A 15,029-nucleotide genomic window follows, 5' to 3' on the forward strand; every position below is an offset into this window, starting at 1 on the left:
AGGGACACGTAAGGGCCCGGCTCAGGAGCGCTGACTAACCGGCCCACTCAGAGGTGCTGTTGGTGGATGTGTCTGTGTTGGTGCAATTCCGGGGAGGGAAGGACCCGGCCCTGGGGACCCAGCTCCTGCAGGAGAGCTCCACGGGGAGGGATTTGGCAGCAGAGAGGTCGGGCTGGACAGACCTTTGGTCAGGCCCTGTTGGTCGCTCTGCTGTTCTCAGGAGAACACAAGCAGCTGCTGCGAGAATTGGTACCCTCCCCTCCCCTCCCAAGAGTGACCCCCAACGAATGAGCCAACCCAGAGCAAGAGGCAAACCTGGGACCTATGCCAGAAGCCTGTATCCCTAGAAAAGGGAACAAATTTATAGGCAGGTGTGTGAGACCAAGCTGGATGAGCAAGCATCTCAGAGAGGTGATTAAGAAAAAGCAGAAAGCATATAAGGAGTGGAAAATGGGAGGGATCAGTAAAGAAAGCTACCTTATTGAGGTTAGAGCATGTAGGGATAAAGTGAGAGAGGCTAAAAGTCAGGTAGGGTTGGACCTTGCAAAGGGAATTAAAACCAATAGTAAAAGGTTTTATAGCCATATAAATAGGAAAAAAACAAAAAAAGAAGTAGGACCGCTAATTACTAAGGATGGAGTGGAGGTTAAGGATAATCTAGGAATGGCCCAATATCTAAACAAATATTTTGCTTCAGTCTTTAATGAGGCTAATGAAGAGCTTAGGGATAATGGTAACTTAACAAATGGGACTAAGGATATGGAGGTAGATATTACCATATCCGAGGTAAAAGCCAAACTTGAACAGCTTAATGGGAGTAAATTGGGAGGCCCAGATAATCTTCATCCAAGAATATTAAAGGAACTGGCACATGAACTTGCAAGTCCATTAGCAAAATTTTTTAATAAATCTCTAAACTCAGGGGTTGTACCATTTGACTGGAGAATTGCTAATATAGTTCCGATTTTTAAGAAAGGGAAAAAAAGCGACCCGGGTAACTATAGGCCTGTTAGTTTGACATCTGTAGTATGTAAGATCCTGGAAAAAATTTTGAAGGAGAAAGTAGTTAGAGACATTGAGGCTAATGGCAATTGGGACAAATTACAACATGGTTTTACAAAAGGTAGATCGTGCCAAACCAACCTGATCTCCTTTTTTGAGAAAGTAACAGATTTTTTAGATAAAGGAAATGCAGTGGATCTAATCTACCTCAACTTTAGTAAGGCATTTGATACAGTACCACATGGGGAACTATTGGTTAAATTGGAAAAGATAGGGATTAATATGAAAGTTGAGAGGTGGATAAGCAACTGGTTAAAGGGGAGACTACAGCGGGTCATATTGAAAGGTGAACTGTCGGGTTGGAGGAAGGTTACTAGCGGAGTTCCTCAGGGATCAGTTTTGAGGCCAATTTTATTTAATCTTTTTATTGCTGATCTTGGCACCAAAAGTGGAAGTGTCCTAATAAAATTTGCGGATGACACAAAGTTGGGAGCTATTGCCAATTCAGAAAAGGATCGGGATATCATACAGGAAGATCTGGATGATCTTATAAATTGGAGTGATAGCAATAGGATGAAATGTAATAGTGAGAAGTGTAAGGTTATGCATTTAGGGATTAATAACAAGAATTTTAGTTATAAGCTGGGGACACATCAGTTGGAAGTAACGGAGGAGGAGAAGGACCTCGGAGTCCTGGTTGATTATAGGATGACTATGAGCCGCCATTGTGACATGGCCGTGAAAAAGGCTAATACGATCTTGGGATGTATTAGGCGAGGTATTTCCAGTAGGGATAAGGAGGTGTTAGTGCCATTATACAAGGCATTGGTGAGACCCCATTTGGAATACTGTGTGCAGCTCTGGTCTCCCATGTTTAAGAAGGATGAATTCAAACTGGAACAGGTACAAAGAAGGGCCACTAGGATGATCCGAGGAATGGAAAACCTGTCTTATGAAAGGAGACTCAAGGAGCTTGGCTTGTTTACCTTAACCAAAAGAAGGCTGAGGGGGGACATGATTGCACTTCTTAAATATATTAGAGGGATAAATACCAGGGAGGGAGAGGAATTATTTAAGCTTAATACCAATGTGGACACAAGAACAAATGGATATAAACTGGCTAGTAGGAAGTTTAGACTTGAGATTAGATGAAGGTTTCTAACCATTAGAGGAGTGAGGTTCTGGAACAGCCTTCCAAGGGACGTAGTGGGGGGAAAAGATCTATCTGGTTTCAAGATTAAACTTGATGGGTTTAGGAAGGGGATGGTTTGATGAGATAACATGATCTTGCTATCTAATTGACCATTCATTATCAGTGGGACTAGGTCAATGGAGGGATGACAGGAGTTACTATAGGGAACTTTCTGGGTGTCTGGCTGGTGATTCTTGCCCACATGCTCAGGGTTTAGCTGATCGCCATATTTGGGGTTGGGAAGGAATTTTCCTCCAGGGTAGATTGGCAGAGGCCCTGGAGGTTTTTCGCCTTCCTCTGTAGCATGGGGCACGGATCACAGCTAGAGGATTCTCTGCATCTTGGGGTCTTCAAAGTATTTGAAGGCTTCAATATCTGAGATATAGGTGAGAGGATTATTCTGGGAGGGGTGGGTGAGATTCTGTGGCCTGCCCTGTGCAGGGGGTCAGACTAGATGATCATAATGGTCCCTTCTGACCTTAAAGTCTATGAGTCTGTGAGTGGGACAGCATCTCAGAAAACCCTACAGAAGAGAGACACAATTACTGCCCCAGCCCTCAGCCTCCCACCCCACAAGTGGGAAGGTGTGGGGGGATGAATCTTACCCCCCCCGGATTCCTAAAGGAATCTGGCTGGCTGGTCCCCTTCGACAGGGAGCGAGGGGAAAGTGCAGCTTGCTGCACTCCTCACTCCAGCTGGGGAGCACAGGGGACAGATGAACTTGGACCTGCTCCAGCTGGGAGATGCATGCCCCTCCCCCATCTGTGCCCGCTGCAGCTGCTGTGGTAAGAGGGCTGGGGCATCCTCTCTCCCCAGGGTAGCCTGCATCCTGAGCCAGGATTCAAAGGAAGAAAAGGAAAGAGGGAAGTACCCAAGTAGTGCTGAGCAACTCCTCCAGTGCCTGCACAGAGGACAAAGACGTGTTGGACCTCTCAGCTCTGGGAGGGGAGAGGGTCTGGTGGGTTACAGCAGGGGGCAGATACATTCGGGCTCTATATAAGAACATAAGGTCAGATTGGGTCAGACCAAAGGTCCGTCTAGCCCAGGATCCTGTCTGCCCACAGTGGCCACTGCCAGGTGCTTCAGAAGGCGTGAACAGAAGGAATCGTGAAGTGATCTTCCTGTCGTCATTCCTGCCTTCTGGCAGAGGTGAGCGACAGCAGCCCTGCCCATCCTGGCTAGCAGCCATTCATAGACCTAACCTTGAACTTACTTCATTTGTATTGACAACCTGTTGTAGTTTGGGCCTTTCCACGTCTCCTGGCAAAGAGTTCCACAGGTTAGCTGTGAAGGAATAATGTCATAGAACCCCAGAGCTGGCAGAGACCTTAAGAGCCATCGCGTCCAGCCCCCTGCCCAAAGCAGGACCCACCCCAACTCAATCATCCCAGCCAGGGCTGTGTCCAGCCATCCCGCAGGGAACCCAGCCCAGGGCTTCCCCACCCTCCTAGGGAATCATTTTTCCTAATCTCCAACCTAGACCCACACCCCCCACTGCAACTTGAGACCTTTGTGCCTCCTCCTGCTGCCGGCCCCCACTGAGAAGGCCTCTCTGGACCCCCCGCAGGGAGCTGCAGGCTGCTCTCAACCCCCCCCCCTCCCCTGCTCTCCTGCAGACTCAACAGCCCCAAGTCCCTCAGCCTCTCCTCGCAGGTCACGTGCTCCAGGACCCCTAAACATTTTGGTCGCCCCCCGCTGGCCCCTCCAAAGCGTCCACACCCCGTGTGCAGGTGGGCGTGGCCTCCCCCGCGCGCACAGGGGCTCCCTAACTCATGGGCGCGGGGTGCAGGCAGGACCCAGCCCCGCCCACTCCCAGCCCGATACAGCCTGGCCACGTGGCGAGCCGGGACGATCGTCATACCCCCGCGCCTGCGCACCGACCGCCCTAGCGGTGCCGGGCGGGCAGGCAGGCACTCCGCGGGTCACGTGGTGAAACCTCAAGTCAGGTGCTATCACGTGAGGGCGCCGCGCGTCACATGACCCGTCAGTCGGCGATGGGGCCGGCGGGCTGCTTCCTGCTGGCGCTGGCGGCCTGGGGGGGCGCGGCCGGGCGGGAGCCGGTGAGAGACCGCTGGGGGGGGCAGCCCGGCGGGGAGCTGGGGGGGGCGCTGGGGGGAGGGGCAGCCCGGCGGGGAGTCGGGGGGGGGCAGCCCGGCGGGGAGTTGGGGGGGCCGCTGGGGGGAGGGGCGGCCTGGCGGGGAGTTGGGGGGGGCGCTGGGGGGAGCGGCATCCTGGCGGGGAGTTGGGGGGGGCGCTGGGGGGAGCGGCAGCCCGGCGGGGAGTTGGGGGGGCGCTGGGGGAGGGGCAGCCCGGCGGGGAGTTGGGGGGGCGCTGGGGGAGGGGCAGCCTGGCGGGGAGTTGGGGGGGGCGCTGGGGGGAGCGGCATCCTGGCGGGGAGTTGGGGGGGGCGCTGGGGGGAGCGGCAGCCCGGCGGGGAGTTGGGGGGGCGCTGGGGGAGGGGCAGCCCGGCGGGGAGTTGGGGGGGCGCTGGGGGAGGGGCAGCCCGGCGGGGAGTTGGGGGGGCGCTGGGGAAGGGGCATCCTGGCGGGGAGTTGGGGGGGGGCGCTGGGGGGAGCGGCATCCTGGCGGGGAGTTGGGGGGGGCGCTGGGGGGAGCGGCAGCCCGGCGGGGAGTTGGGGGGGCGCTGGGGGAGGGGCAGCCCGGCGGGGAGTTGGGGGGGCGCTGGGGGAGGGGCAGCCCGGCGGGGAGTTGGGGGGGCGCTGGGGGAGGGGCATCCTGGCGGGGAGTTGGGGGGGGGGCGCTGGGGGGAGCGGCAGCCCGGCGGGGAGTTGGGGGGGCGCTGGGGGGCGGCAGCCCGGCGGGGAGTTGGGGGGGCGCTGGGGGAGGGGCAGCCCGGCGGGGAGTTGGGGGGGCGCTGGGGGAGGGGCAGCCCGGCGGGGAGTTGGGGGGGCGCTGGGGGAGGGGCAGCCCGGCGGGGAGTTGGGGGGGCGCTGGGGGAGGGGCAGCCCGGCGGGGAGTTGGGGGGGCGCTGGGGGAGGGGCAGCCCGGCGGGGAGTTGGGGGGGCGCTGGGGGAGGGGCATCCTGGCGGGGAGTTGGGGGGGGGGCGCTGGGGGGAGCGGCAGCCCGGCGGGGAGTTGGGGGGGCGCTGGGGGGAGCGGCAGCCCGGCGGGGAGTTGGGGGGGCGCTGGGGGGAGCGGCAGCCCGGCGGGGAGTTGGGGGGGCGCTGGGGGGAGCGGCAGCCCGGCGGGGAGTTGGGGGGGCGCTGGGGGGAGCGGCAGCCCGGCGGGGAGTTGGGGGGGCGCTGGGGGAGGGGCAGCCCGGCGGGGAGTTGGGGGGGCGCTGGGGGAGGGGCAGCCCGGCGGGGAGTTGGGGGGGCGCTGGGGGAGGGGCAGCCCGGCGGGGAGTTGGGGGGGCGCTGGGGGGAGCGGCATCCCGGCGGGGAGTTGGGGGGGCGCTGGGGGGAGCGGCAGCCCGGCGGGGAGTTGGGGGGGGCACTGGGGGGAGCGGCAGCCCGGCGGGGAGTTGGGGGGGCGCTGGGGGAGGGGCAGCCCGGCGGGGAGTTGGGGGGGCGCTGGGGGAGGGGCAGCCCGGCGGGGAGTTGGGGGGGCGCTGGGGGGAGCGGCAGCCCGGCGGGGAGTTGGGGGGGGCACTGGGGGGAGCGGCAGCCCGGCGGGGAGTTGGGGGGGCGCTGGGGGAGGGGCAGCCCGGCGGGGAGTTGGGGGGGCGCTGGGGGAGGGGCAGCCCGGCGGGGAGTTGGGGGGGCGCTGGGGGAGGGGCAGCCCGGCGGGGAGTTGGGGGGGCGCTGGGGGGAGCGGCAGCCCGGCGGGGAGTTGGGGGGGCGCTGGGGGGAGCGGCAGCCCGGCGGGGAGTTGGGGGGGCGCTGGGGGAGGGGCAGCCCGGTGGGGAGTTGGGGGGGGCGCCGGGGGGAGGGGCAGCCCGGTGGGGAGTTGGGGGGGGCGCCGGGGGAGGGGCAGCCCGGCGGGGAGTTGGGGGGGCGCTGGGGGAGGGGCAGCCCGGCGGGGAGTTGGGGCTCCCTTTCACCGCGCTCCCCCCCAGGTGTGCAGCTGCTGCCCGGGCCCGGTGCGCGCCGGCTCCAGCGTGGCCGGGTTCTGCGCGGCGCGGTCCGACCTGGTGCTTTGGGGGCGCTGCTGCTTCCGCGGGGACATGGAGCGGGGCCTCATCGTGGGGTGAGTGCGGGCGCGGCCGGGGGCAGGGCAATGTGCTGCCTCGCTGGCCCTGACGGGGGGGGCTCCGAGCTGGTGCAGGAGGGCGCCTCGCCCCTCCCCTGGGCTGTGCGTGAGGGGCAGGGAGCAGCCCCCGGGAGCAGGGCGGTTGGGCAGAGCCCTGGAATCTGCTCTGGCCCGAGTGTGGGGCGGCAAATCCCCGCCGTGAGCCAGCCCTGCAGGAGCTCAGCCCAGACCCTGGGGGCCTGCCTCCCGTAAAGCTGTGGGGACAGGCACTGGGGGTGTCTGGCGAAGGGAGGAAGTAGGATGGGGGGGCAGGGAGTATATGGAGTCACATGCTGGGTGGTGAGGGGGGTTAGCATGAGGGGGTGCAGGAAGGGATGGAGGAGTTTGCAGGGTGGGGGAGGGGATAGCAGTGAGTGGGGGGTGAGCATGGAATTGGGGGTGGGAGTTGTGGCTTGGTGGGTCAGGGCTGCATTGGGGCTTGTTAATCCTCCGCCTCCCAGGGCCTCAGACAGCTTTGTCCTCCCCAGGCTGGATCTGAGCAATTGCTCCTTGTCTGCGCCCTGTGCTGGGTTCCAGGCTGCCAGCACCGCGGCTGTCATGTGAGTGGGGCCTGGAGTTCTCCCTGCCTGCTCCTCTTCCCCTGGGCTGTAAGCCACACACCTCCGGGGGGCAGGGAGGGGGGGCGTGCTGCTCCGCCTGTGGGCCTTCCACCTCCTGCCCCCACCCTCCCCCGTGGGCCGCTGGAGCGTAGTGAGCGGGGCTTGGCTCCCCGGAGCCTGTTCTGCCACTGGCCCCTCGCTTGGCTGGGGAGCGGCCACGCTCCCGTCCCCCAGCCAAGCCCCTGCTGGAATAGCTCTGGCCTCCCCTGCCCGGCTGGATGCTTGGGCCTCCCTGCGCCTTCCTGTGGGAGCTGTGCCTGGGGGGGTGTGGGGGGGATTATACTTCCTCACCCTCTGCCACTATGGCATGCCCCTGCAGCAGCACCCCCCAGCCGCAGCGTCAGGTCCACTGACTGGGGGAGGCACAGGGGGCAGCTGCCTCGGGGCTGGAGATTCGAAAGGGCTCCCGCATGGCTTGCTCCGGCTGGGGGAGGCAACACCCCTGCCCTGCTCCTTCCGCCTCAGGCCCTGCTCTTTGTGGGGGTGTGGAGCCAGGCACCCCCACACGCCTTGCCCAGGGCCCTGGCAATTCTGTCGGTCTCCTGAGGGCAGTGGACTACTGGGGGGAACCTCTGTGGAATGGGGGGTGGCTGGGGCATCTGCTTGCCCAGCCCTTGTCACAGCTGCACCCCTGAGCCCAGAGGGACCCATTGTGCTGGGACAGGCCCAGGCAGGGCGGAGCCTGGCCCAAGGGGTCGGGAGCAGCATCCTGGAGCCTGGCGATGGGGGGAGGGGATGTGCTGGTGCCAGGCGGGGGAAGGGCGCTGGGCAGGCCCTGGTGCAGTGGGGGTCGGGGGGTTAATACCACCAGGTCTGTCTGTTTGCAGCGACCTGACGGAGAATCCGCTGCAGGAGAGCATCCCCAACACCACCTTCCGGGGCTTCACCAGGCTGCAGAGCATGTGAGTGCTGGGCCGGCCTGCAGCCGGGCTGCCCTGCTTCAGGGGAGGGGGAGGACGGCCCAGTGGGGACACTGGGGCGACCCTGCATGTGAGGGGCAGATCTCTCCCCTGGACACCTGAGGTTCCTTGTGGGACTTGCCTCCTGGGGGTTGAGGGGCTCTCCAGTGTGGGGCAGCATGTGAGCCCTTGGCTGGCCCTGCCCAGCTCTGACTCCCTCTTGGCCAGATCCCTGCCGCTGCCCCTGGAGTGCCCTGGAGGGAGCATGGCCTGGGACACCGTCACCATCCGCGGGGACAGCCGGATCTGCCAGGGTCAGAGGAACCCCTGCAACGGCTCGGGGGAGCTCGGTACAGTACGGAGGGGTTGGGAAGATGCTGGGGGGAGGGGCTCTGTGATGACCCCTACCCCAGGCTGAGAAGAGCCCATGGCAGCGACACTGGGAGGCACAGGGGTAGGATCCCGGGCAGGTGTCCCTCCATCTCCCCTCCCACTATGTGCAACACAACATGCAAGGGAAAGCCATGCTGCTCTGGCTCCTGCTGACCCTCCTGGGCTCCTGCTGCCCTAGTTCTAGTGTCACCCCAGCCACCACCCTGGGGCTTCCATCATACCCACTCCCCCCACCTTCCAGCCTGGGCCTGGGGCTGCTGCGGCAACCCAGCGCTGCCTCCCCGATGGGCCTGTTCTCCCTCCTAGGCAGGCTGCTGGGCAGGCAGGAGCAGGGTCCCCCCCGGCTGTCGGACATTGCAGCTAGAGGGCCTCAGCCCAGCCCCACTTCCAATCCTGACTCATGTCTGGTCCTACCAGCCTGTCTGTGCCCAGAGAGCTCCCTGTGCGCCCCGGATGGGCCCGGCCTCTTCCAGTGCCTGTGCGCCGGCAGCTCCCACGGCTACAAGTGTCTGCGCGAGGTGAGCCGGGTGCTTGGCCATGGGGCGGGGTAGGGGCTGGGCTCAGCACAGGCCTCTGCAGGAGCCTCTGGCTCTCCCTGAGGTCATCCTCACAGCCGGGGGCTCAGGCCTCTCCTGCCTGCCTGGGGAACACTGGCCGTGGCGGCTGCTTCTGGCTGGTGTGCCAGGATCCAAGTGAGCATGGCGCAAGCTACAGTGCAAGGCTGTGGTACCTCCTTTCTGGGGTGCCTCCCAGGCCTGGGGCAGCAGTGCTGGGCTGCAGGGGGTGGCTGCAGGCTCCCTGGAGCCGAGGGGTGGGGTCAGACTCACAGACATCCCCTGCTTCTCACCTGCCGGCTTCACTTTGCAGGGCGCCTTCCCCATGCTGCTCTTCTATGGGACCCTGGGGGCTGTGACCACCAGCCTGGCCCTGCTGGCCTGGGGCACCCAGCGCCGGAAAGCCAAGTCCTCCTGACCTCTCCTGGACTGTGGGGAGAAGGGTGCAGCCTGGAGACTGGATGGGGGCCCTTTCCTAGGGCTTGCCCAGCTACTGAACTCACTGTGCTGCCACGGCCCAGCTCCCTGGGCACCACTGCCAAGGGGCTCCGAGAGACGGGGGGGTAGCGCCCTGGAACAGTCTGGCTGCCTGCGTCCCATTATTCTCCACCAGCAGGGGAGACCCAACTCCCCAGCCCTAGGCCTTGCCTGGCCCCACTCCAGGGTCCACCACAAGGCAAGTCCTGCAGCGAGCTCTGGGGGGCTACACATCACACCCCACATGGAGCCTCTGCCTGGGGCCAGCTCCCTGTGTGCACATCTCATGGCTGCTGGCCTGCAAGGTCCCTGGTACACTGGAGGCTTCCAGCTCTGACCCCCTGTTCCCCAAGTTATGAGCCTGGGGCTACACCCCTGCCTGGGCACAGGCTCTGGCAGGGGCCTGTCAGTGGGCTGGACCCCTGGGTCTCACTCTTCCCCTGGGGTGAGCGATGAGACTGGGCCTCTCTCCTGCCAGCCCTGTGCTTCTCTCCCCCTCCATGAGCTCCAGGCAAAGAGCCCAGCTGGGACAGAACCCAAGGGAGACTTGTACCATCGTGGGGAGCAGTACTCCCTTCTCTCCCCCCTCCCCCCCCCCGCCCGTGGGCACCAGCCAGCGCAGGCAGGTTTATCTGTGGCATGGCCCAGGCAGCCCCAGGGCACTGAGGATTAGAGGCCGTCCACACTGTAGGGAACCCCAGTTCTGGGGCGCATCTACCTCCCTTCCTTCAGCAGCTCCCTCTGAGAGATCTGGGCCTAACTCCTAGCCCCATCTTTGTTCTCAGCAGCCTTGCTGCGGGGTAGGACAATCCCCGGTTGCTGGAGCTCAGCTAGGTCAACTTCAGCCACTTCCTCGGTCATTTCATCTGCCCGGGCCTGGCGGCTAAGTGGTAGGACACTAGGCGGCTGGAACTGTCACTCAGGGAGGTGAAGACTCCTTGGCCCAGAACGTCTAGGGTGGGGCCAGCACTAGGGCAGGGGGTTAGTTGCCCATCACCAAGTGAAAAATCCCCTTTCTTTTTGACCCCAGAAAGAAGGCACTTGGACTTCTGCATAGGGGCCACCCCCAAGCGTTTTCACCACATGAGAGCTTGGGGGGGGGGGGGGGAAGGAGAATGACACGCTCAGCTAGCTGACCTCTGTCTCAGGTAGGTGCACACAGACCTCCTGTTACCTTCCAGGGCCCAAGAATCAAATCATGACCTTAGAAAAGGTGATTTTATTAACGAAATAGAAAGGTAGCTGTGGTGAAGCAGACTTGGCTGCTAGGTGTTTGAGCAACTGAGAAAAGAGCAATTTATAAACAGAGAAATGTGGAGCTGGCCCGGGGACATTGAACCAAACAAAGAAAATAACCTGATTGTGTCTAAATAGACATTCCGTGTCTACTCCCATCTCTGCTTCTAGGTCCAGTCTGTTTCCATGCCCCATATTCTTTGTAGGCATGGTAGCTCTGCCTGATCAATTCATCTTGTTCCCCTAGCTCTTGGAAACTCACACAATGAAAACAGCAGGCGCGTATCTCTTCCAATTCAGATCTCAATACCTCCTCCCCCTGGTTCTCTGGGCTCCTGCTAACACCCCCTAGTACCTGAGTTTAACCCTTTAGTCACTGAATGCTGGACAGCAACCCTCCTAGCCATCACAGCACCAGAGTGCCTGCCTATGGAGCTGGAAAGCCTCCGTGTGCCATGGAAGTGCTGCGGGGGCCCAGCGAGCCACGGGGAGCCCCACTGATGCCCATTGTACCTGGAGTGATGCCACCAGGTGCTACCTGTTGCCCAGGAAGCAGGACAAAGACAGGAGGAGCTTGGGGGGGATCTGGCTGCTGGGAGTGGAGCAGTTTGGCCCCCTCACTCCAAGCTGGGCTGTTCCTGTGCTGAGAAGTCTGCGCTGGGCCGTGTCCTTGTGGACTAATAAACCTTCTGCACTCCCTGCCAGCTGAGAGTCCCCTCTGGCTGCAAGTGGGGGTGCAGGGCTTGGAGACTCCCCCACCCTGGTAACAAAAGTCAGGCCACAGAGCTAGGCCAGACGGGCTTCATCGGCATGGCTGGGAGCAATGGTAGGCCTGGGGTTGCCATGTGTTAAGCTGTTCCCTACTCTGGAGAGCACTCCAAAACCTTGCCTCTATGGGCTCTGGTACAAAACTCCCCCCCACAAAATCCTAATATGCAGATCTTTGGGGACACTGCTACCACCCAAGTAATCCCAAGAAAATCAGGGAAGAGATCATGTGGGAATTCCCCTTCCTAATGTGAAACTCCCCCCTGCCCAATCTCGGTTTTGCTTGGAGTTGGGAAAAACGGAATCCGCAGGCAACTATAGACTCTGCCCTTGTAACTAGGCACTGTGTCCTAAGGAGACAACAATTAACCAATACCGGTTAATAAGAAACCCCTCAATCTTTTATTATCAAAACAAAACTAGTCTTGCAAGCATAGTAGATGGGCTGGGTGGAAAGAGTCAGTTTGCTATGGATATTCAGGGAAAGTCCCTGGGCTGTAATCCTTAGTTACAAAAAATAAAAACAATTAGCCAGCTCAGACATGATTTCCAAACCCCCAAAGAGGGAAAACAATAAGCCCTGATGGACTAGCTAAACTTTTCCCTGCTTACACATTTCAAGAAGTCTGTTCTTGGAGAGAGAAGCGACTCCCATCTCCCTTAATAGCTCAGAGAAACTGCTCTGATCGCAAACAAAGACGAGAGAGAGAACCCCTCTTTTCCAGTTTGAAATTTCTATCTGCGGTGTTATTGACTGACTGCCTGGTAGCTTGGTCCCTTAGTCACCAGGTGCTGATCAGCACTCCGGGTTATGACACTGGTTGAGAATGGGACACTGCCCCAAGCTGAGAGAAGGCTGGTGGCACCTTTGAGCATCCTGAGCCAGGCGGAGAGCCTACCTCTGGTTCTGTGTCATGGCACAGAACAAGGGTTTGCTGCCTGTGCCTGACTGGCACCGGAGGGGAGGGCTGGCCTTAGATTCAGGTGATGGCTCTGCCCAGTGTGAGCTAGGGTCAGTTCCTGTTGGACTCTCAGTGCCTGCGATTGCCAGTGGTACTGTGAGGGCATGGCATGGCCCTGCCTCAGAGAGCTGTGAGGCTCAGTGCAGTGGAGAAGGGAGGATAGGGGTCTGGTGAACTTGCTCAGCTGGGCAGCCCCATCGAACACCTGTAGGTGAGTTCACACAGAGGGGGAAACCCCAGCATCCCGCTCTCCTGCACCAATGATTTTCATTATTGAGCTGGGACCAGTTTCTAGGGTAGAGACTGTAGAAGCCTCTGTCATGCTCTCCCGCCATTCATTTGGCAGAGCACTTATTAGAGAGGAGCAGATCCTGGGTCAAATTCTTGTCAGCTGGAGGGTGGGACTTGAACCTGGGTCTTCTCCATTCCCCACATCTGCAAGTCCCTTTTCTAGCTCTGGCCTTCACCCATCAGTTTGCAGGGAGCCAGGCACCAGCCCCAGGCCTTGAGAGTCACTAGGTTACGCCTAACCATGGTCATTGGTGTGGGGGCACTGCCAATGGACATTGTTCTGCTGCTGCCCAGATCCAAAGGCAGCCCTGTCACCCGCAGCAGTGCAGAGGGAAGGGAGGCAAGACCATCCCATGGCCCCCCTCCCTTCTGCACTGCTCCTGATGGTGGTGCTGCCTCTGAGCTGGGTGCTCAGACAGTGGCGGCAGGTCTCCAGACACCCAGCTCAGAAGGCAAAGGAAAATCTGAGATGTGTTTTAATACTTCCAAAATTTGCCCAGGGGAAGATCTGAGGACCAAAGAAGAGGTCATGTCAGGGAAAGCCCAGACAGCCAGTGACCCTATTCACAACCCCCTACACTGGTCCTGCAACCCTCTTTTGGGTTGGGGGCCCCAGGTGGAGAAAGGCTGCTCTTGGAGATTCCCCCATGACCCTGAGGTCCAACACAGCCGAAGGTTTCTGGCAGACCGTTTCCCATAACTTCCACTGCCGAGCTCATAGATTGGGCCCTACCAAATTCACCTGCCTCCCCATCTATTCCACAGTCAGAAGTTTTCAAATTGCTTCCTTCCACAGTTTCAGATGTTGACATGGGAAATTTCACCATGTTCTAGCCACGTGAGTTCTGACCCAAAATGGGACCATGTGGAGATTGGGGGGTTTGCACAATTGTTGTGGGGAGGGTTCCCAGGAATGCCACCTTCCCTTCAGTGCTGCCTCCAGGGCAGGGCTACAGTGGGTTCCACCCTCATTTCTATCCTGCCTCTCAGGGGCACTCCAGTCTCCCTACCACGAGCAGCTATGCAACTCCCATCCCTGCCTAGCCTGTGAATTTGGTAGGGCCCTAGTCTTAGATTCTCAGAGACCTTTTCCCCGCCATGGTCTGCACTACTGGGAGTCTCCCTTGGAGCGGTCTGGCCTCCTTATCCACACTAACGGGAGGTCACCATAGAATTATAGAACTGGAAGAGACCTCAGAAGGTCATCAAGTCCAGCCCCCTGCTCTAGGCAGGACCAATCCCAACTAAATCAACCTGGCCAGGGCTTTGTCAAGCCGAGACTTAAACACCTCTAGGGATGGAGACTCCACTACTTCCCTAGGGAACCCATCCCAGCGCTTCACCACCCTCCTAGTGAAATAGTTTTTCCTAATATCCAACCTGGACCTCTCCCACCACAACTTGAGACCATCGCTCCCTGTTCTGCCATCTGTCACTACTGAGAACAGCCTCTGTCCATCCTCTTTGGAACCTCCCTTCAGGAAGTTGAAGGCTGCTCTCAAATCCCCCCTCACTCTTCGCTTCTGCAGACTAAACAGACCCAACTCCCTCAGCCTCTCCTCATAAGTCATATGCTCCAGCCCCCAAATCATTTTGGTTGCCCTCCGCTGGACCCTCTCCAATGTGTCCACATCCTTTTTGTAGTGGGGGGCCCAGAACTGGACACAATACTCCAGATGCGGTCTCACCAAAGCCGAATAAAGGGGAATGATGACATCTCTGGATCTGCTGGCAATGCTCCTCTTAATGCACCTAATATGCCATTAGCCTTCTTGGCTACAAGGGCACACTGTTGACTTATATCTAGTTTCTCATCCACTGTAACCCCCAGGTCCTTTTCTGCAGAACTACTACTTAACCGGTTGGTCCCCAGCTTGTAACTATGCTTGGGATTCTTCCATCCCAAGTGCAGGACTCTACACTTGTCCTTGTTGAACCTCATCAGATTTCTTGTGGCCCAATCCTCCAATTTGTCTAAGTCATTCTGGACCCTATCTCTGCCCTTAAGCGTATCTACCTCTCCCCCCAGCTTAGTGTCATCGGCAAACTTGCTGAGGGTGCAATCCATCCCCTCATCCAGGTCATTAATAAAGATATTGAACAAAACCGGTCCTAGAACATCAATTCATTGTATTGGCTATTTCTTTTCACACCAGCATAATGGATTAAAGGCGCTGTGTGATGGACCGGGCTAGGTCTGGGGACCGCTGAGGGCATCCACTCAGGGCGGATTGCTCAAATCCAGGGCTCCTTATAGCCCCAGACTGGCTACCTTTCCCAAATAGGCCACACACCAGTCACACCGAGCGCTTCAGCTGCCTACCAGGCCAGCCAGAAGCCTCACAACCAAAACTCCTCGGCTACGTCTACACTGGCATGATTTTCCGGAAATGCTTAAAACGGAACAGTTTTCCATTATAAGTATTTCCGGAAAAAGTGTGTCT

General features: G+C 59.7%; 1 protein-coding gene across 2 annotated transcripts; it reads left to right on the forward strand.

Annotated features, from left to right (window-relative positions):
• Positions 1-4,101: 4,101 nt before the first annotated feature.
• On the forward strand, positions 4,102-10,426 carry ATRAID (all-trans retinoic acid induced differentiation factor). 2 transcript variants are annotated; one of them, XM_089776965.1, is made up of 7 exons: positions 4,102-4,254; positions 6,213-6,343; positions 6,874-6,945; positions 7,833-7,907; positions 8,133-8,259; positions 8,715-8,815; positions 9,165-10,426. In XM_089776965.1, exons 1-7 carry the CDS (start codon positions 4,171-4,173, stop codon positions 9,208-9,210), a joined length of 636 nt encoding a protein of 211 aa, XP_089633091.1. In that variant the 5' UTR covers positions 4,102-4,170; the 3' UTR covers positions 9,211-10,426. The 2 variants fall into 2 exon arrangements, with proteins under 2 accessions (XP_089633091.1, XP_075770609.2); XM_075914494.2 differs by having other exon boundaries at positions 4,103-4,254; positions 8,133-8,254.
• The last annotated feature ends 4,603 nt before the right edge of the window (positions 10,427-15,029 follow it).

Source organism: Pelodiscus sinensis, chromosome 3 (assembly GCF_052426305.1).
Source record: "Pelodiscus sinensis isolate ZL-2025 chromosome 3, ASM5242630v1, whole genome shotgun sequence".
NCBI lineage: Eukaryota > Metazoa > Chordata > Testudines > Trionychidae > Pelodiscus > Pelodiscus sinensis.